Source organism: Eulemur rufifrons, chromosome 4 (genome assembly GCF_041146395.1).
Source record: "Eulemur rufifrons isolate Redbay chromosome 4, OSU_ERuf_1, whole genome shotgun sequence".
In the NCBI taxonomy this organism is placed as follows: Eukaryota; Metazoa; Chordata; class Mammalia; order Primates; family Lemuridae; genus Eulemur; species Eulemur rufifrons.
In genome coordinates this window covers 3,735,556-3,758,579 of record NC_090986.1, presented here as the reverse complement: position 1 = coordinate 3,758,579, position 23,024 = coordinate 3,735,556, and the positions used below count along the sequence as shown (strand labels likewise).

General features: G+C 36.8%; 1 protein-coding gene across 1 annotated transcript; it reads left to right on the top strand.

Moving 5' to 3' along the window:
• Positions 1 to 1,023: 1,023 nt before the first annotated feature.
• Positions 1,024 to 22,570, top strand: LOC138382907 (olfactory receptor 6M1-like). Its single transcript, XM_069467519.1, has 3 exons — positions 1,024 to 1,114; positions 2,925 to 3,869; positions 22,257 to 22,570. Exons 1-3 carry the CDS (start codon positions 1,024 to 1,026, stop codon positions 22,568 to 22,570), a joined length of 1,350 nt encoding a protein of 449 aa, XP_069323620.1.
• The last annotated feature ends 454 nt before the right edge of the window (positions 22,571 to 23,024 follow it).

The following is a 23,024-nucleotide window of genomic DNA, read 5'->3' as shown; positions in this document are numbered from 1 at the left end:
CAAAAGTCATTCTATAAAAAAGACACCTGTACCCGAATGTTTATAGCAGCACAATTCACAATTGCAAAGATGTGGAAACAACCCAAATGCCCATCAGTTCATACCATTTTTGATAACAGCTACATTATTTTATACTCCCACCAACAGTACACAAGGGTTTCAATTTTTCCACCTCTTCACCAATTTTTATATGTCTTTTTTACCATTAGACTAATTTATATGCTTCTGAGGCAGATACTATATGTATGTCTCAGTGAATCAGAATATATAACAAGCATTCCATAAGTGTTAATCATGTCCCTTTTAAAATAATTCTTTATATTAAATAAATTCATACTTTATAGTTTTCCAACATTTTATTATGCTTTCTTTTATTATGTGAAATAGTTGGCATAACTTACTGTAATGCTACTATCTCGTTTGTGTTTCATAGGTTAAAAATGATAGCTGCAGAATTTTTAGAAGATTATCTAGTACCTAGTTTCCAATCAATGTAGATGATGATGATAGTGATTATGACGATGGTGTTGATGATGAAGATAGCAATGAACTTCCTATACTAATTGCTGTAGATAACATTATACTACAATTAATGGATTGATTCTTGATCAAAACTCCTCTACTGATTTTGCTGAAATTCCAACGTATTTCTTGTAGAAGTTGTGTTTGCTAGTTCTTTTCACATTTCCAATTTGGGAAATTTTTACTTTCCTTTTAATTAGAAATTTTTATAATAAATTGTTCTCTTGAGATCATTGTTCCACTTGAAACTCTGCCTCCAGGGAAGTAGCAGTAATGACATCAGGCTTACTTCTTGTTTCCAAGTTCCAGTAATCTACAGATGTGATCATAGAAACTTCATGGTTTTGACTGTCTTTATTACAAGGCAAGTGGAGAAGACACATCATTTCCACCTAAAGTCCTTATAAACTGTCTTGTAGATATGAGTCTGTTCTCTATTACTTTGTTTCCTAACAGAGGCTGTACCAAGAAAAAGGTAATTTATAGATGTGATCTCCAACCATGGATGATGCCCAAATCATGCACTTACAAGGGAATACTCTGAAACCATATACTAAAACACTCATAAAAATTCTGAGCTACACTTCATCAGGTAAGTAGAGAACTTAAAATATGTTTCTATTACAACTGATCTTCTTTACTCACATTTCTCTTCTTTTCATCCTCCCCATCACTGTGATTTTTTTTCCTGTTCTTTTTCCTTCTGCTTTCACTTAGTGACAACCTTACTCACAATTTTGGAATTGATTGAGTGGATGTTATTGTCCCTACTTAAGTGTTTAGCCTCTGCCTTACACTGCTAATGCCCTCAAGATGATCATCAATTACTGACATTCAAACCAACTATTTATCAGAATACAGGAGAAGCTCTTTCAAGTTAATACACCTTAGTCCAAAATCACTTTTTACTTCTCCACCAGATCCATTAATATTTCCTTTTCTTTAGCATGATTATAGGAATGTAAACTGATTGCAGTCCTTTACACCATGTCACCAAGTTTAGTTCTTATTTAATTAAAATACTGAATTCAAGTTATTATATTCAGAAAGGCCATAATAAAGAATCCCAGTGCAAAGTCCAATTTTGATTCAGATTGCTATTCCTTATGTCATAAAATGCCCAACATGTGTATCAGAAATTTATCTCTTTCTTTACTCACATCTTCATTGTATAGTAAATACATGAAAATAAAAGTGAATTAATGAATAAACTAATAAATACTTGGGACAGAAGCCCTTGCAAAATTTAAATCATAGACACAAGATTGTGTCTTGTTTTTAGCATTGACCCTCTGTGATGTAAATTTTAGCAAGCCTCTACCACACTCATCCATCACATCTTTTGAAAAGTAGTAATAGAAATACCCACTTACCTAAAATTAGCTCTTCTAACACCTGAAAATGTCACATTTTTATGTGTATTGTAATTTGGGATTTTAAATCACTCAATCACAAACCTATATTCTTACCTTTAGTTGATTAGCTTTATAGTATAATATACACACGCCAAAATATCAGCTTAGTAAGTGAAAACTCCTTTTCTGCAATAAGGTTTCTGTTTTCTCTACACTTATGGTCCTTGAGTTCTAGTATGAAGTGAACAGTATTAGGCTTTTGTGGCTTCTCTTAAGAAAAAGTCAAAATTAAGAAAAGTTCAATTTTTCTACTCTTCCTGAGGAGTAGAAAAATTTTTGCTCTGTATTTCAAGATAAAATAATCAATAGTGATAAAGTCATATGTTTGATTCTTTACCTTACTCTTTAAAAATCTGTGAAAATTTCATTTACTATGAAGTATGATCCATATGGAGATTACATGAGACTGACTTTAATTTTTCTGGTGACCAATTTGACAATGTGGAGGCTGAATTCTGTAAGTCAGGGGTCATAAGCCTATTATGTGATCCTGTGTAGTTAATTTTTAAAATACATTTTCTTCCCAGTAACAATAAAGTAGCTTAAAAATACACATACATACCAATATAGAATTAGACGTTATTGCAAGTCTGTCTGCCAGCAGTTTGAATAAATACCTTTAAATCTGAATATATTAAGGACACTAATATGTCTGTCATAAAGGGCACTCTCTATGCATCTGTCCACATGACTTGTGCGTAGCTGAATCTACTGTTAGATTCCCCACACTTGGCAGGCTCACGGTTCTTTCATCACGAACATTGTCATAAACTTAATATGAGACTGATTCGGCTGATATGAGTAAATCTCACACCTGAATTCTTATATCTTCCACAGTTTATCTGAGGACCTGTTTATACTCTAGAAAAATAATCATTTGCTTTATCATCTCTTTATAAAAGAAAAGATAGTTAATTGACATAGGTAAGGTGTTTCCAGGGTTAAGATGCAAAGAGCAACAACAAACTTCTCTTTCGGTTATACCAGGTGGAAGTGGGAACTGTATGGATCACAGAAACAAGACTCAAGTCACCGAGTTCACCCTGCTAGGGTTTCAGAATGAGAAAGAAGTAGAATTTCTTCTTTTTTCTACGTTCCTGCTCATGTACGTGACATCTCTGCTTGGCAACACCATGATCATCCTTTTGGTGTGTTGTGACTACCGTCTGCACTCACCCATGTATTTCTTTGTAGCCAACCTTGCCTTCCTTGAGGTTGCCATCACCTCCACGGTGGTGCCCAAGATGCTGGCCAACACATTTTCTCTCACCAAAACAATATCCTTTGTGGGCTGTCTCACACAATCTTTTTTCTACTTCCTTCTGGGATCCACAGAATTCTTCATCCTGGCTGTCATGTCCTTTGATCGATATGTTGCTATCTGCAACCCACTGAGGTATGCCAGCATCATGAGCAGACAGACATGCATCATGCTGCTTCTGGGATCCTATGTGGGTGCATTTTTGTCAATTTTGGCATCATCAATCTTAACTGCCGCTCTGCCCTTTTGTGGGCCAAATGTAATCAATCACTTCTTCTGTGACAGTGCTCCTGTGCTGAAGCTGGTCTGTGCGGATATATCTCGGGCTGAGCTGGCTGACTTTATTTCCTCTGCTGTGTTGCTCTTGGGCTCCTTGCTCCTGACGGGAGTATCTTACATCTATATTATCATTACTATCCTTAGAATTCCCTCTGCGCAGGGACGACAGAAGGCTTTCTCCACCTGTGCCTCACACATCATCGTGGTTACACTTTATTATGGGAGCTCCATTTTTATCTATGTCCGTCCCAAAAAGGGCAATGTGATGGATATTAACAAATTTGCCACAGTGTTGAACACTATTGTGACACCGATGCTGAACCCTTTCATATACAGCCTCCGAAATGAGAAAGTAAAAGAATCTCTTCGTGATGCCTTTAATAAATACGTAGGTATGCTAACAACTTTAAGATCTCAAAAATGATATCTTTACAAATGTTGCTCTTCGTTTCTGGCAAAAAATTATTTTATTGGATAACTATATAAATCACATAAGGGAGAAATTTAGGAGAACATACATTATTTCCTAACCCCTGTCCAGGCTCACTGTAGATTCACAAGATTTAAAAACACATGCATATATTCCTAATATATGTATACTGACAGGCAGACAGATATAAATACATATGTGATTACTGTCCCATTCCTGTGCCTCTAGTATTCTAAAAATAAAATTCTTGTACAACATAGTGATTTGAACTGAAACAAAGCCAGTATTGGATATCTCTGCTTTAGGTAGGTTCTCAACTTTACTGCAAAATTTCCCTTTTTTATTTTTAAAAAACATTAATTTATCTTTTGTATTTGATACATATAGTGTCCCATTAAAATAAAATAATATTAAATATGCTGTGACTTCAACTTTAAAATATTTAATATAAATTATTTATGCCATTAGTTATTTAATTTTTGATGTTAATTGTAAACTGATTTACTCATGGCTTCATGTTTGCTCTAATCTACAGTTGGGCTCCACTTCAATGCCATAGAGTGTGGGGATATATCTATGCGCAGCAAAGGAACTTACTAGAACATACACGCCTCTGCTAATTATGCAGAGGAGGAATAGGTAGCAGAAGTATATCAAATTGGTTTATCCACATTATTTTTTAGAACTGTAGGAAACTGTATGAGCTACTCAGCTTTACACATAATTTTATAATAATAATTTTAAAAGCTAATATTAATAATGACTTGGGAATTTCAACATGATTTAGGCATTACTCTTTTACTATTTGAAAGAAAAGTTCAAATATCTTAAATAAATGAGAAAATCATTCTAGACAACACACTCAGTTACATGTGAAGGATGATCCACAATTATTACTATTAATTACATCTTTCATAGTAGCCAAAATGTGTCTTGTAAGGGACAAGTAATTTCAAAAGAATTCTGTTGTATAAGAAGGTGGTCTAAATACACAAATCATAAAATAGCCTCTCATGTAAAATATTTTATGACCATAAAGGACTCTGTAAATGTTTCAGGGATACCCTTAGCCTATGCTAAAGGAAATCAGATAAAAAGAGCTACAGTGGTGTGTATTTTTTTTTAATTCAATTATTCTCAGTCTCTTTCCAATCTATCTTCCCTAATTTCTCACACTATTAAATTTTTGTGTGCACTCTCTGACTTTATAATCTTGATTCTCCCTCTTTTAGTAAAACAAAAAAGAAAAAAAGATTACTATACATTGATTTTGTAACCTGAGACTTTGCTGAATTTTTTTTATCAGTTCCAGTAGTCTCATGGCAGAATCTTTGGGGTTTTCTAGTTATAAGATCATATTGTCAGCAAAGAGCAAGAGTTTGGCCTCTTCTGCCCTCATTGGATGCCCTTGCCTTAATTTCCTTCTCTTGCCCTGGCTAGGACTACCAGCACTATGTTGGATGGAAGTGGAGATAGAGGGCAACTTTGTCTGGTTCCAGTTCTAAGTGGGAATGCTTTCATTTTTCCCCCCGTTCAGTATGTTGTAGACTGTGGGTTTGTCATATATGGCTTTTATCATTTTGAGGTAATTCCCATCTATGCCTATTTTGTTAAGCATTCTTATCACAAAAGGGCATTGAATTTTGTCAAATGTTTTTTCTTCATCTATTGAGAGGATCATATGGTCTTTACTTTTACTTCTATTTATGTGTTTAATTACATTTATAGATTTGCATAGGTTTAACCATCCCTGCATCTTTGGGATGAAGTCCACTTGGTTGTGAGGCATTATATTTTTGATAATCACCTGAATTTGGTTTGATAATCACCTGAATTTGGTTTTTTAAGAATTTTTGCATCTGTATTCATAAGGGATATTGGTCTGTAGTTTTCTTTTTTTGTTGTGTTCTTTCCTGGTTTTGGTATCAGGGTGAGGTTGGCTGTGTAAAACATGTTGCACAGGATTCCTTGATGTTGTGAAATAATTTCTGCTGGATAGGCACCAGTTCTTCTTTGTAGGTCTGGTAAAATTTGCATGTGAAACCATCTGGTCCAGGACTTTTCTTTTTAGGAAGGTTTTTTATTGCTGCTTCAATTTTGATACTTCTTATTGGTCTATTCAGGAATTCTGTTTCTTCCTGATTGAGCCTAGGGAAGGTGTGTGTTTCTAAGAATTTGTCATTACTATATGCCCACAACAGTCAACCAAGACTGAGAACCAAATCAAAAACTCAATATCCTTCACAATAGCAACAAAGAAAATAAAATACCTAGGAATATATTTAGCTAAGGAAGTGAAAGACCATTATAGGGAGAACTACGAAAAACTGAAGAAGGAAATAGCAGAGGACATAAACAGGTGGAAAATCATACCATGCTTGTGAGTTGGCAGAATCAAAATTGTTAAAATGTCTGTACTACCCAAAGTGATCAATTCAATGCAATCCCTATTAAAATACCAATATCATTTTCACAGATCTAGAAAAATAATTCTATGCTTTGTATAGAACCAGAGAAGACCCCGTATAGCAAAAGCAATCTTAAGCAAAACAAACAAATTGGAAGACGTCAGTTTACCAGACTTCAAACTGTACTACAAGGCTATAGTAATTAAAACATCATGGTACTGGCACAAGAACAGAGACATAGACCAATGGAACAGAACTGAGAACCCAGATATCAAACCATCATCATATAGCCATCTAATCTTTGACAAAGCAAACAAAAATATACACTGGGGAAAATAATCCTTATTCCGTAAATGGTGCTGAGAAAATTGGATAGCCATATGTAGAAGACTGAAACAATATGCACCACTCACCTCTTACAAAAATCAACTCATGGTGGATAACAGACTTAAACCAAAGGCATGAAATTATAAGAATTCTAGAAAAAAAAATGTTGGCAAAACTCTTATAGACATTGGCCTAGGGAAAGAATTCATGAGGAATACCCCAAAGGCAATCACAACAACAACAAAAATAAATAAATGGGACCTGATCAAATTAAAAAGCTTCTGCTCAGCGAAGCAAACTAGCATGACAGCAAACAAACAACCTACAGAATGGGAGAAAATATTCACATGTTACACATCTGATAAAGGGCTGATAATCAGAATCTATATAGAACTCAGGAAAATCAGCAAGAGAAACAGCAAACAACCCCATTAAAAAGTGGGCAAAGGACATGAACAGAAACTTTTCAAAAGAAGACAGAATAATGGCCAAGAAACATATGAAAAAATGCTCAACATCTCTAATCATCAGAGAAATGCAAATCAAAACCACAATGAGGCCGGGCGCGGTGGCTCACGCCTGTAATCCTAGCACTCTGGGAGGCCGAGGCGGGTGGATTGCTCAAGGTCAGGAGTTCGAGACCAGCCTGAGCGAGACCCCGTCTCTACTAAAAATAGAAAGACATTATATGGACAACTAAAAATCTATATAGAAAAAATTAGCCGGGCATAGTGGCGCATGCCTGTAGTCCCAGCTACTCGGGAGGCTGAGGCAGTAGGATCGCTTAAGCCCAGGAGTTTGAGGTTGCTGTGAGCTAAGCTGAAGCCACGGCACTCACTCTAGCCTGGGCAACAAAGTGAGACTCTGTCTCAACAAAAAAAAAAAAAAAAAAAAAAAAAAAACAAAACCACAATGAGAGATCACTTAACTCCAGTGAGAATGCCTTTTATCAAAAAGTCCCAAAACAATAAATGTTGGCATGGATGCGGAGAGGTAGGAACACTCATACACTGCTTATAGGACTGCAAACCTCTGTGGAAAGTAATATGGAGATACCACAAGGAGCTAAAAGTAGAACTACCATTTGATTCAGCAATCCTGTTACTGGACATCTACCCAAAGGAAAAAAAAAAAAAAAGACATTCTATAAAAAAAAACAACAAAACAAAAAACAAACGTCGGCACTCAAATGTTTATAGCAGCACAATTCCCAATTGCAAAGATAGGGAAACAACCCAAGTGCCCATCAATACATGAGTGGATTAATAAAATGTGGTATATGTATACCATGGAGTTCTACTCAGCCACAGAAAACAATGGTGATCTAGTACCCCTTTGTATTATCCTGGATACAGCTAGAGCCTATTCTACTAAGTGAATTATCACAACAATGGAAAAACAAGCACTACATGTCACCATCAAATTGGTATTAACTGATCAACACTTAGTGCACATATAGTAGTAACATTCACTGGGTGTCAGGCAGGTGGGGGGGGGGGCAGGAGGGGATGGGAATATTCACACCTAATGGGTGTGATGTGCACCATCTGGGTGATGGACACACTTGAAGCTCTGACTTGGGTGGGGCAAAGACAATATATGTAACCTAAACATTTATGCCCCCATAATATGCTGAAATGTAAAAATAAAGATTAATAGTGATCTATCTATTCATTGTGTGCATCTCCTTTCAGCTACCACCACTTCATGTCCTAGCAAGGTTTCTAGGGCATATCTGAAGCCCATTCATAGTGTTTAAAACACTACTAGCCAGCAGAATGAAAGTTGGAATTTTCATCCATACAAAACTGTTGAAGTTATAACTTTAATTGTCATGAATAAAACCTACAAATATAATCAACAATTATATGGAATTGAGCATGAACTCTGAAGAAAAATATCCCTACAGCACCTTTCTGATCAGAAAGAGTGACCAACCAAGACAAGCTGCTAGTGACAGATTCCTTCTTTTCCATCATCAGGGCTGTGTGTGTGTGTTTGTGTGTGTATTATTTGAGACTTTATTTTCCCAATTGCAATTTCTTGGTGAATTTTATTTTACTTAATACAGAGTTTACAGAATAGAACATTAGAGTGACATTAACTTTTGTATCTACGATGCTGACTTAGCATATTTCAGTTAGTTTATCTCAGAGAGAAAGGAAAAAAGAGGGAGACCACATTCATGTAACTCTTATTCAATATATAATTGTTTTATTTTATTATTAATTGTTAATCTCTTACTATGCCTAGTTTATAAATTAAACCTTAGATATGTATGCATAGCAAAAAAACATAGTATATACAGGGTTTGATACTATCTGTGGTTTCAGGCATCCACTGGGGGTACTGAAATGTATTCCCAAGGAATAAGTGGGGACTATTAAGCCCACATTTGGATGTAACAACACTTTAGAAAGAATTTTCACATGTCAAAAATTAAAAATTTTATGCATTTTGATTTATAAATGTTTCCATTTCCCTGAAACATTCAAATAAAACTCACAAAAAAATGTGCTGAGATAAAATCATTGTGTAACTGCTTCAAGTATCAAGATGAGTTCAATTCCTTGTCAACAGAATTTTATAGCTGAAATACATATTTTATTTTATTCAAACTTCTTTTTTATGACATTATTTTAATTTTGCCATATTTTCTACCATGGTTTGCCATTTTCTTTTTCTTTTTTATTTATTTCAGAATATTATGAGGGTACAAACATTTAGGTTATATTTTATGTCTTTGCCTCACCCAAGCAAAGATTAGAGGCATGCCCTCCCATCTATAATGCTCACCGTGCCCATTAGTTTGAGTTTGCCCTCCCAACCCCCTAATCCCTGGAGAATATTACTACAGTGTAAGCACCATAGTGTTGATCAGTTAGTGCCAATTTGATGGCGAGTATGTGTGGAGGCTATTCCTCCAATCTTGTAATACCTCACTGCGGATAATAGGCTCAAGCTCAATCTAGAAAAATATAAGAGGTGCTAGATCACTGTCATTTCATATAATTCAGTAATATTCCATTGTATACATATACCAAATTTTAATAATTCACTCATGAATCAATGGGCACATCCTTGCAATAGTGAATTCTGCTGCCATGAACATTCAGGTGCAGATGTCTTTATTATAGAATGTCTTTTGCGCTTTTGGGTAGATGCCTAATAGTGCTATTGCTATTTTTAGCTCTTTGCAGTATCTCCAAATTCTTTTCCATAGGGGTTGCACCAATTTGTAGTCCCACCAGAAGTGTAAGAGTGTTCCAATCTTTCCACATCCTCGCCAACATTTGTTGTTTTGGGATTTTTTTTTTTGATAGAGGCCAATCTCACTGGGGTTAGGTGATATTTCATTGTGGTTTTGATTTGCATTTCTCTAATGATTAGAGATGTTGAGGATTTTTTTTATATGTTTGTTGGCTATTATTCTGTCTTCTTTTGAAAAGTTTCTGTTCATTTCCTTTGCCCGTTTATTGATGGGGTTGTTTGATTTATGGATAACAGACTTAAACCTAAGGCATGGAACCTTAAGAATTCTAGAAGATGTTGGGAAGACCCTTTCAGACATTATCCTAGGCAAAGAATTCTTGAAGAAGACCCCCAAAGCAATCACCGCAGCAACAAAAATAAATAAATTGGATATGATCAAATTAAAAAGCTTTTTGCACAGCCAAGGAAACTACCATTAGAGAAAATAGGCAACCTACAGAATTGGAGAAAATATTCACTCTCTACACATCTGATAAAGTGCTGATAATGAGAATCTATCTAGAACTTAAAAAAATCAACAAGAAAAAAATCAAACTTCTTATATAAAGATAATGAAAGTGAAGCGAAGAACATTATGTCTGGTATCTAAGATTACAGAAGAGTAAAAGTAGAAGTTTAATGAAATTTAGATGCTCACATAATATGTATTTTTCACATAAGATATATTTTTAGTCCTGTTAAGTGCAAAGTAAAGTAGTAGATACTAATGAAAAACAGTAGGAAGTTGCATCAGCAGCATGAGGAATAGGAAACTCCTGACGCTCCTCCATCCACAAGTGCAGTAAATAAACATCTATTCATGGATCTGTCCCCTAAGACCAAGTGAGATATTCTTACTCACTGGGCAACTGAGAAAACATCCACATCAAATGAATAAGAATGCCAGGCATGGTGGCACTGCCCATCAAGTCTTGTTTTCTCTGGAGCCTGCCACTGGAGGATCACTTGAGCCCATGAGTTCAAAGCTGCAGTGAACTATGATAGCACCACTGCACTCCAGCCTGTGTGACAGAGTGAGACCCCATCACTAAAAAATAGAATAAAATAAAGGAATGTGTAGGAAAAGCTGAGACAAACACATCTGGGCACAAACCCTGCCCTGGACACTGTGCCATGTAATTGGGAAAGGAATTCCCAACACTCAGCTTCTCCCTGTGGAGAGGAAGGTTTGGACCTCACATGTAGTACCCTAACTCTAAAGTTCCCCACAGTTTGGCTCTTTATTTACCAACTGTGATAACCAAGAAGATTAAACACAAGCCAGTCTCTCTGGACCACAGAAAAAGTGATTTTATACAGGCACTCAAGTGCTCCCAGGGGCTTCATCCTTGGGGAGCAATGCAGAGAGGAGACTTAAGAATTACAGCCCCTGTCTCTCCCTGGAAGGGACCCACTATTCCACTGGCTACTTGGCAGCCTGGCTTCTAACTAACTTACACTGGGGAATTAAAGGGGCAGAAATGTAGTAACCCACCGCCAAGCGATCATCACTTCTCAAGACTTTTCCCCTGGCTCACCGTAGCCATAGCTCCAGGTCTATTCATTTTTTCTGGAAGGAGTTTGCCCACATATTTAACATCCCAAGTTATATGGCTTCCACCCAAGCGACTGCATCCTAAACCCAGCTCTGTGAGCAGAGGGGAGTTGCATATGTGTGTCTATCTAAGCTACAAGAAAAAAGCGGTGTTTTATATGAGCACACAAACACTTCCAGGGGCTTCACCCGCTAGAACAGTGTAGAGAAAAGGCTTAAAAAATGCAGCCTGCAGTTTCTCCCTGGAAGAGATTTATGGTGGCTTGCCTTTTGACTAACTTGCATCAGGAAGTTAAAGGGGCAGGCAAGTGTTAACCCTCAAGCAGCCTGAAAAATAAAATTGTTACTTCCTGGGACTTCTCCCCAGCTCACTCAAGCAATGATTCCAGGTCTATTAATCTCTCCTGGAAAGTGTCTATCCAAACATCACCCCAACTTTTATAGCGTCTGCCCAGGAAACTGCATCATAAACCTCCTAGTTCCAGGAGCAGAGCAGAATAAGTATGTGCAAGTCTATCTAGACCACAGAAAGAAAGTGGCGGTTTCATATGGGCTTATATTTACATGAGCACTTCCAGGGGCTTCATTCCCCAGGAGCAGTGTGGAAAGGGGATTTTTAAATGCAGCTCCCATTCTTGGGCTACTTCACTTAGTAGAATGGGTTCCAATTCTATCCAGGAGAACATAAGAGATTCTATATCTCCATTATTTCTTATAGCTGAGTAATACTCCATGGTATACATATACCATATTTTATTAATCTACTCATGTATTGATGGGCACTTGGGTTGTTTCCACATCTTTGCAATTGTGAATTATGCTGCTATAAACATTTGGATGCAGTTGTCTTTTTTATAGAATGACATTTGTTCTTTTGGGTAGATCACCTAAGAGCACATTTAGGAATAACATTAATCAGGTGTCGGGCAGATGTGGGGGGAGGGGATGGGTATCTGCATACATAATGAGTGCGATGTGCACTGTCTGGGGAATGGACATGCTTGAAGCTCTCACTTGGGGGGTTGAGGGGGCAAGGACAATATACATAACCTAAACTTTTGTACCCCCATAATATTCTGAAATAATAATTATATATATATAGAAAATGAACACTAAAAAAAAATGCAGCTCCTTCTTCTAGAAATGAGTTTATGCCTCACATTAAGTGCCCCAACTTTTACAGATATTTTTTTATAGGACTTCATCTTAAAACTCTCAACTATAGGAACAGAAGGGACTGGGCACACGAGAGTCTTCCTAGATCATAAAACAAAGAGGTAGTTTTAAACAGGCATGCAAATGCTTCCAGGGGCTACACACCCTTGCAGCAGTGCAGACAAGGGGTGGGAAGATGCAGCTTCAGTTTTCTCTCCATAAAGGGCTCAAGGCACACACTTCCAGTGGCTACTTGATGGCCTGGCTTCTGATGAGCTTGCCCTGAGGAGGTAACAGGACAAAACAAAAAAACAAAAAACAGTAGCCCTCTGACAGCCAGAACCAGAGCTTGTGACTTCATGGGCCTTCTCCTTGGGTTACCCCAGTGATAAATGCAGGCCTACCCATTCTTTCTGGGAGGAGTTTGGCCTTATACTGACTGGCACAACTTTGATAGCTTTCACTTAAAAGATTGTCCCTTCTATGACCTAACTCTGGGAATCATTAGGGCTTTGTATTCCTGAGCAGCCCTAGACCACAGAAAACAAAGAGGTGGACATAATGGGCCCACTTCCAGCAGCTATCTCCCCAGGATCAGAGGATGCAGAATAAGTGTGAGTATGGGCATTTGACACAGATACTTCTCCCGGCATAGTGCAGAGAGAGTGGGAGACAAATGCTCATGCTCAGCTTCACCATGAAAATAGAAGGAACAGGGACATACATCCAACACCACAACTTCTCTATTTACATCTAGAGAGTCTAGCTTGTACCCTACCAGTCTTGTGCTGACAGAATGTGGTGCAGTCTAAACTCTGGGGGGCCAGAAAAACAAAGACAATAGTCTGGACAAACACAAAGATTTAAGAGGAACCTTAAAATCATTACTGGATAGATTGGTGAAATCCTTCTATAATACGTGAGGCCAATCTGACAGGACTGGGAAAAGTATTTATTTAATGCACAGAAACCAATTCAGAGAGTCAAAGAAAATGAAGAAAAAGGAATATATTCCAATAAAAATACAAGATAAATCTCCAGAAACTAACTAGAGCAGAGATATATGATTTACTCAGTGAGGAATTCAGAATAATGGTGATAAAGATGCTCACTTAGATCAGATCTATGCAAGAACAATCTGAGATTTCTGACAGAGAGAGTATAAAAAAGGAACAAATCATAATGCTATAGAACACTAAAACTGATCTAAAAAATTTAGTAGAGGGGTTCAACAGCAGCCTATATCAAGCAAAAGAAAGGATCAGTGAACTCAAAGACAGGCCACAATCTGAGGAACAAAAAAAAAAAAGAATGAAAAAGAGTGAGAATAGTTTAAGAGAATTATGGGACACTGCCAAGTGTAACAATTTATGCGTTATCAGTGTACCAGAAAAAGAAGGGCAAGATAAGGAGACAGAAAACAAATCAAAAGAAACAACGGCAGAAAATTCCCAAGCCTAGGAAAGGAAATATAAATCCAAATCCAAGAATCCTAAAGAAAACCAGAAAAGATGAATCCCAAAAGACTCACAATGAGTCACAGTATAATCAAATTGTCAAAAATTAAAAACAAAAGAGAGTTTTAAAAGCAGCAAGGAAAAAGTTTATTTTGTACAAGTGAATCTCCATGTGATTATCAGTGGATTTTCCAGCAGAAACCTTATAGGCCAGAAGAAATTGGAATGATACCACAGCCAACATCATACTGAATGGGGAAAAACTGAAAGCACTCCCACTTAGAACTGGAACCAGACAGGGCTGCCCATTGTCTCCATTACTTTTCAACATAGTATTGGAAGTCCTTGCGAGAGCTATCAGGCAAGAGAGCAGAATCAAGGGAGTCCAAATAGGGAAGGAAGAGATCAAACTCTCACTTTTTGCTGATGATATGATGTTATATCTGGAAAACCCCCAGGATTCAACCAAGAGACTCCTGGAATTGATTAACGAATACAGCAAAGTCTCAGGCTACAAAATTAATTTACACAAATCAGAGGCATTTATATATGCCAATAACAGTCAATTGGAAAACCAAATTAAAGACTCAATACCCTTCAAAATAGCAACAAAGAAAATAAAATATCTAGGTATATATCTAACTAAAGAGGTAAAGGACCTCTATAAGGAAAACTATGAAACACTGAGAAAAGAAATAGCAGAACTTGCAAATAGATGGAAAAATATACCATGCTCGTGGATCGGAAGAATCAACATTGTTAAAATGTCTATACTACCCAAAGTGATCTACAGATTCAATGCAATCCCTATTAAATTACCAACATCATTCTTTACAGACATAGAGAAAATAATTATACACTTTGTATGGAATCAAAGAAGACCCCGTATAGCAAAAGCAATTTTAAGCAACAAAAACAAAATGGGAGGTATTAATTTGCCAGACCTCAAACTATACTACAAGGCCGTGGTTCTTAAAACAGCCTGGTATTGGCACAAGTGCAGGGACACAGACGAGTGGAACACAACAGAAAATCCAAATATAGAACCATCCTCATATAGGCACCTAATTTTTGACAAAGCGGGAAAGAATATACTCTGGGGACAAGAATCCCTATTCAATAAATGGTGCTGGGAGAATTGGTTAGCCACTTGTAGAAGACTGACACAGGACCCACAGCTTTCACCTCTCACAAAAATCAAATCACGGTGGATAACAGACTTAAACCTTAGGCGTGATACAATCAGAATTCTAGAAGAAAATGTAGGAAAGACTCTTACAGACATTGGCCTAGGCAAAGAATTTATGAAGAAGACCCCCAAGGCAATCACAGCAGCAACAAAAATAAATGAATGGGACATGATTAAATTAAAAAGCTTCTGCACAGCCAAAGAAACAGTCAAGAGAATAAACAGACCACCTACAGAATGGGAAAAAATTTTTGCATACTACACATCAGATAAAGGACTGATAAGAATCTATTTAGAACTCAGGAAAATCAGCAAGAAAAAAATCAAGCAACCCTATCAAAAAGTGGGCAAAGGACATGAATAGAAATTTTTCAAAAGAAGATATAAAAATGGCTAACAAACATATGAAAAAGTGTTCAACATCTCTAATCATCAGGGAAATGCAAATCAAAACCACAATGAGATATCACTTAACCCCAGTGAGAATGGCCTTTATCAAAAAAACCCAAAACAACACATGTTGGCGTGGGTGTGGAGAGACAGGAACACTAATACACTGCTGGTGGGACTGCAAACTAGTGCAACCCCTGTGGAAAGCATTATGGAGGTATCTTAAACAGATTCAAGTAGACCTTCCATTTGACCCAGCAATCCCATTACTGGGCATATACCCAAAGGAAAAAAGGTCATTCTTTAACAAAGACACATGTACCCGAATGTTTACAGCAGCACAATTCACAATAGCAAAGATGTGGAAACAACCCAAATGCCCATCAATACATGATTGGATTAGTAAACTGTGGTATATGTATACCATGGAATATTACTCAGCTATAAGGAATGATGAAGATACGACATCTCTATGGTTCTCCTGGAGAGAGTTGGAACCCATTCTATTAAGTGAAGTATCCCAAGAATGGAAAAACAAGCATCACATGTACTCACCAGAAAATTGGTTTCCCTGAACATCACCTAAATACAAATCTGGGAACGACACCAATTGGACATCAGACTGAGGTGGGGGGCGGGGGGAGGGGATGGGGGTATGCCTACACAATGAGTGCATTGCACACCGTTTGGGGAGTGGTAACACTTGAAGGTGCTGACTCGGGAAAGGGGGGGGTGGGGAAAAAATATGAAACTGTTGTTTTTAACTTGCATTGTTCACTTAATAATTTATCATGAATATTTCCCATATTATTTCATATCATTGTACAAGAAATAATAAAAAAAAAAAGAAATTGGAATGATATATTCAAAATCCTGAAAGAAGAAAAAACTTGCCAACCAACATTACTATACCTAGCAACTCTGTCTTTCAAAAATGAAGAGTGACAAAGACTTTTTTTTAGATAAAAGCTGAAAGAGTTTAATTACCGTGGAACTGCCTTACAAGACAAAATCTTTCTGGCTTTGCTTAGACAATAATTTGGTTTATGTGAGATCATAAACATAATCCATAAGAGAACATTGATATATCAGATTTCATCAACATAAATTTGTTGCTTAAAAGACATTGGCTAGGAGAGTTAAAAGTAAGTCACAGACTATTAGAAAACGTTAAGAATCTATCTAGAACTTAAAAAAAATCAACAAGAAAAAAATCAAACAACCCCATCAATAAATGGGCAAAGGAAATGAACAGAAACTTTTCAAAAGAAGACAGAATAATGGCCAGCAAACATATAAAAAAAATCCTCAACATCTCTAATCATTAGAGAAATGCAAATCAAAACCACAATGAAATATCACCTAACCCCAGTGAGAATGGCCTCTATCAAAAAATCCCCAAACAACAAATGCTGGCGAGGATGTGGAGAGACGGGAACACACTTACGCTGCTGGTGGGACTGCAAATTGGTGCAACCTCTGTGGAAAAGAATTTGGAGATACCTCAAAGGCTAAAAATAGAAATACTATTTGATCCAGCAATAGCACTATTGGGCATCTACCCCAAAGAGCAAAAGACATTCTATAATAAAGACATCTGCATCCGAATTCATGGCAGCAGAATTCACTATTGCAAGGATGTAGAAACAACCCAAGTGCCCATCAATTCATGAGTGGATTATTAAAATTTGGTATATGTATACAATGGAATATTACTGAATTATAAGAAATGACAGTGATCTAGCACCTCTTATATTTCCCTGTATTGAGCTTGAGCCAGTTATCCACAGTGAGGTATCACAAGAGTGGAGGAATAGCCTCCACATGTACTCACCATCAAATTGGCACTAACTAATCAACACTATGGTGCTCACACTGTAGTGTGAGGGGTTAGGGAGTTGGGGCGGGGTAAACTCACAACTAATGGACACGGACACGGTGAGCATTGTAGAGGGGAAGGGCATGCCTCTAATCCTCCCTTGGGTGAGGCAAAGACATAAAATGTAACCAGAAGATATTTGCACTTCTGTGTTTATTGCAGCATTATGCAGAGTGGCTAAAATATGGATTCAGCTTAAGTGTTTATCAAGGGATGAATGGATAAAGAAGATTTGGTATATGTGCACAATGGAATATTATTTAGCCATGAAAAAGAAGGAAATTTTTTCATTTGCAGAAACATGCATGGATCTGGAGGACATTATTTTAGGTGAAATAAACCAGGCACAGAAAGACAAATATTGCATTTTCACATTCATATATGGGACCTAGAAAAAATTGATCTCCCGGAGGTAGTGAATAGAATTGTGGCTACTAGAGGTTGGTAAGGGTGGTGGGAAGGGGTAATGAAGAGGTGTTGGTTAATGGGTAATACTGTTAAATAGAAGGAAAAAGTTCTAGTGTTCAGTAGTTCAATAGGGCAACTATAGTTAACAATAATTTATTATATTTCAAAATAGCTAGAAGTTTTCAAATGTTCCCAACATAAAGCAATGATAAATGTTTCAGGTGAATCATGTCCCATTTACCCTGATTTGATCATTATGTTATATGCTTGTATCAAAATATAACATGTACTCCATGAATAGTACAATTATTATGTATCAATAAAAAATTAAAAAACAAGAATAGGAGAAATGGCGTAGTGTTGAGAAACATCTAATGAGTTCAAGGGCAATGGTATAAATTTGGGGAATCTGACAGCAATGGGACACTGGTATTATAATAGGAAATTTCCAATAAGGAATAGAGGAACTGCTATAATATTGGAAAATTTCTAATGAGGAACAGGGGCATTCATATAATATTGAGAAAATTTTATGTGTAATGGAGTGTACTCTATAGTACTGGGAACTATGGATGAGGAATGGAGGCCATGATATAAATTTTATATAAACAGATATAAATTTTATAAGGAATAAGGGTGCTTGTATAATATGGAGAACTAAAGGGAAATTCTGATAATGACTATACAATACTGGAATATAATATCTTGGGAATTTTTATGAGAAATGGAGACACTAATGTATGTTTTGAAATAGTTTCATTTAGAATGATGGCAGAGTCATTATGTTGTGAAACGTTCAATGAATAAGGGGGCCATGGTTTAATGTTGAAAAAATGATGATAGGAAAGGGGGGCACTGCTACAATATTGAAAGTTGAATGTGTACTCTGACATAAAATGGGGAAAAGAACTTCCTATGAGGAATGGGGACACTGATATAACATTTGAAAATTTACCATGAGAAATTGGGGTCTCATATAATATTCAAAAACTTCCAATGAGGACTGTGGGCAATGGTGTCATGCGGAATACTCTGATAAGCAATCATGTCACTGATATAATATCATAAAACTTCCGATGAAAATAGGCCACTGTTGTATTATTGGGAAACTTCTGATGAAAAACAAGGGCACTTATTTAACATGAGTAAATTCTAATGAGGAACGGGACTTTGCTATAGTATTAAGACCCTTCTAATGAGTAATAGAGGCACTGGTATTATTCAGGGAAATTCTTTTTATTTATTACAGATTAATGTTCAAGGAAATTCTGATGAGAAATGGGGGCTCTGCTTTTTTAAATCTTCTGCTGAGTCATGCAGGTACTGTTATCACACAGGAAAATTTTCCGTTTAGGAATAGGGATATTTATATAATCTGGGACAACTCTGGTATAATGATATTAGAGAATGTGTTGTGAGGAATAGGGGCATTGTCATATGTGGAAACTTCTGATGAGGACTGGGTGCAGTGGTATAGTAAAGGAAAACTTCCACATGGGAGAGAGAGCACCCACATCATATGGAGAAACTTCTGATGGGGAATTGGCACATTGGTAAATAAAAAAAAAAAAACCTCTGATATGAGTAAACCAGTGGTGTGATAATTGAGAATCTTCTATGAGTAATGAGGCCCCTGATAATCTACTGGGAAAATTCTGATAGGGTGAAGTCACTACAAAGATATTAGGAACGAGTAAAATGTTTCTCAATGATATACAGTGGTATACCTCATCAGAAGTTTCCCAATATTTATCCAGTGACACTGTTATTCATCACATTTTTGTATATTACACCATTGGCTCTAATCCTAATAAGAAGTTTTTCCATATTATAACAGTGTCCCCATTTTTCATAATATGGGAAATTTTTGATTAGGAATGGAGGCACTAGTGTTTACCTTGGACAATTCTGATGAGGAATGGGACCACTGGTATTATACAGGGAAATTCTGATGAAAAATAGAGGCATAATTTTGGAAAACTAATAAGGAATAGGGGCAATAGTAGTATCATATCCCAAAATTTCTGATGAGAAATGAAGGTAGTGGTGTAATATTGTGAAACTTCCAGTGAAAAATGTGGTCACCAGTTAATATTGGAGAAAGTGAGCACTGCTATTATATTGGGAAATAGCTGATGGATAATTGTGGGTACACTGGTATAAAATGTATAATCTTCCGAGGAGGGTTGGGGACACAAGTAAAATATTAGGAACCTTCCAAAGAGGAATGTGGCACTGGTATAATATTTGAAAATTTACGATGATTAATAGGAGCAATGGCATAAAACAGAGAAATTCTGATGAGGAATGATGGTGATTGTATAATACTAGGAAACTGCTGTTGGGGAATGGAGCCACTTGTATTTTATGAGATTATTCTGATAATAAATGGGGCATTGGAATAATATCAGTTAGTATTTGTGAGGAATGGAGACACTCATCTATTATTGGTAAATTTCTTTATGACAAGTGGTGGCACTGTGTAATAATACTGAAAACTTCTGATGAAGAACGGAGAGTCTTAAGTATTGTTGGGAGACTTCATGGGAATTGGGTCACTGATTTAATATCAGAAAATTTATAATGAAGGAGCATGTGTGCTGCTATAGTATGTGGAAACATTCAGGAAACTTCTAGTGAGGAGTGGGAACACTGGCATAATATGGGGAACATTCCAATAAGGAATAAGGGCACTGATACAATATTGGGATACTGCTCCTTATGAGTGGAGCATTTGTATAATATTGATATAGTGTACTTGTATAATATGGAGAATTTCTGATATAATATTAGGAAACTTACGATGAGGAATGGGGGTATGTTTATAATATTAGAAGACATCTTACAAGGAATTAGTGCACTGGTGTAACACAAGAAAAATTCTGATGAGAAATGTGGAACTGATAAAGTATTTTACATGGTAAAAATGGGAATGAAAGAGAAGGACATATGTTTAACATAATTATTTACATATTCTCTTTTAAAGCACAATGATGATAGAAAATTTACTTTAATTCAATTTTACTTGTACATAGATTATTTATTGAAAATATTGATTTTATTTGAATATATATAATTTATAACATTAAATGGCACTAAATAGTTTTCACTCATTTTGCTCACGAACCTCTTTTCAGCTATATTCTGGTTTTGATATTTTTTTCTTCCAGCTTTATTAAGGTATAATTGACAAATAAAAAATATATATATTTCCAAAGTGTACAATGTGATGATTTTGCATACATATACATTGTGAAAAGATTATCATAAATAAATTAATTAAAATAACAAAGGTGCCTATTCTCAGCATTTCTATTCAGTACAGTACTTACCAGAAGTCCTAACCAGAGAAATCAGACAAGGAAAAAAATAAAGGGATCCAAATAGAAAAGGAAGAAGATAAATTGTCTCTGTTCATAGATGACATGATCTTATATAAATAAAACTGTAAAGACTACACCAAAAAAATTATTAGAACTAATAAATGAATACACTAAAGTTGCAGGATATAAACTCAACACACAAAAATCTGTAGCATTCCTGTACACTAACACCAAACTATCAGAAAAAGAAATCAAGAAAACAATCTCATTTATTAAATACAATAGAAACAAAAAATAAAATACTTAGGAATAAAGTTAACTAAGGAAGTAAAAGATCTTTACACTTAAAACTACAAGACATTGATGAAAGAAATTGAAGAAGACACAAATAAATGCAAAGATATGTCATGTTCATGGGCTGAAAAAATTAATATTGTAAAATGTCCATACTACCCAAAGCAATTTCACTGACTAACTCAATCGTTATTCAGTGCAATCCCTATTAAAATTCCAATGGCACTTTTTCACAGGAATAAAAACAAATTCTAAAATTCATATGGAACAACAATAAAAACTCAAATAGCCAAAGCAATCTTGAGAATGAACAACAAAGCTGGAGGCTTGACACTTCCTGACTTAAACTATATTACAAAGCTATAGTAATCAACACATTATGCTACTGACATACAGACACATAGACCAATGAAACAAAATAGGGAGTACAGAAATAAACCCACACATACGTAGTTAATTAAACTTTGATAAGGTCACCAAGAATACATAATAGGGAAAGGATAGTCTCTTTAATAAATAGTCCTGAGAAAACTGGTTATCCCCATAAAATTGGACCCTTATCTCATACCATACACAAAAATTATTATAACTCAAAATGCATTAATTTAAATGTAGGACCTGAATCTGTAAAATTCCTAGAAGAAAAGGTAGGAAAAAAGCTCTTTGTGAAAATGGCAGACTAGTGAGTGGCCTCCCAACTCACCCCTCCCAGGGAAGAAGGTGAAGAGGGCAGACAGCTGCCTACGCATGGATTGCTCACTCCAAAAGCAGCATTGTGAATTTTCAGAGAAGCAGCGTGGGACACTCAGTGCAGGAATAAAGGTCACCAGGAAATACATCCGCAAGGATTGGAGAGCACTTAGAGAACAGTGGACAGCAGAGCACGGGAGGGCCGCGCTTGCCCTGCCAGTGCAGCACGATCTGACCTGCAGAACACCCACCACCCTCACAGACCTGCTATCTGCTCAGACGGGGGCACCCCTGCAGCTGGTGCAAAGCCCTTGCACTAGACAACAGGGTCTGTGAAGAGGAGACAGTCGTGGGAGCCAGCCTGAACTCCCGGGTGCACTGTGCCGAGACTGCACCAGGCTGGGGAAGGACTAGACTGAGTTGTGGCCTCATGGGAAGGCCGTACTTTGGAATTTGAGAACTGGCAACTCGTCCCTGGAAAACAGCGGGACCAAGACATGGGAATTGACCCGAGAGCAACGGGAGCTGACCTGAAAGGCCTCAGGCTCAGCCGCTTCAGCCAGGCTCTGGGCAGGGTGAGGAGAGCCACATTTTCTGCTCAGCTGACCTGCATCTGCAGGACCCTGGTGCCTGGGAAGTGGATTGCAACCTCTCCATCCGGCCTGTCTGCCCGGTTGCTGCATGTCTGCTTTGCTCTATCACCTGCTCTCCCGGTCAGACCGCCAGACATTCTCAGGCCCCCCTGCTTGGAGGTCCTGTTTGGAAGATCGGTTTCAGGCTCCACCCCACT

What these genes read in the sequence shown, in the direction of transcription:
- LOC138382907 (XM_069467519.1), top strand. Translation starts at nt 1,024, where the DNA reads ATGGATGATGCCCAAATCATGCACTTACAAGGGAATACTCTGAAACCA. An exon ending in TCTGAGCTACACTTCATCAG is followed by an intron (nt 1,115 to 2,924) that starts GTAAGTAGAGAA and finishes CGGTTATACCAG; the next exon opens with GTGGAAGTGGGAACTGTATG. An exon ending in TGCCTTTAATAAATACGTAG is followed by an intron (nt 3,870 to 22,256) that starts GTATGCTAACAA and finishes CACCCCTCCCAG; the next exon opens with GGAAGAAGGTGAAGAGGGCA.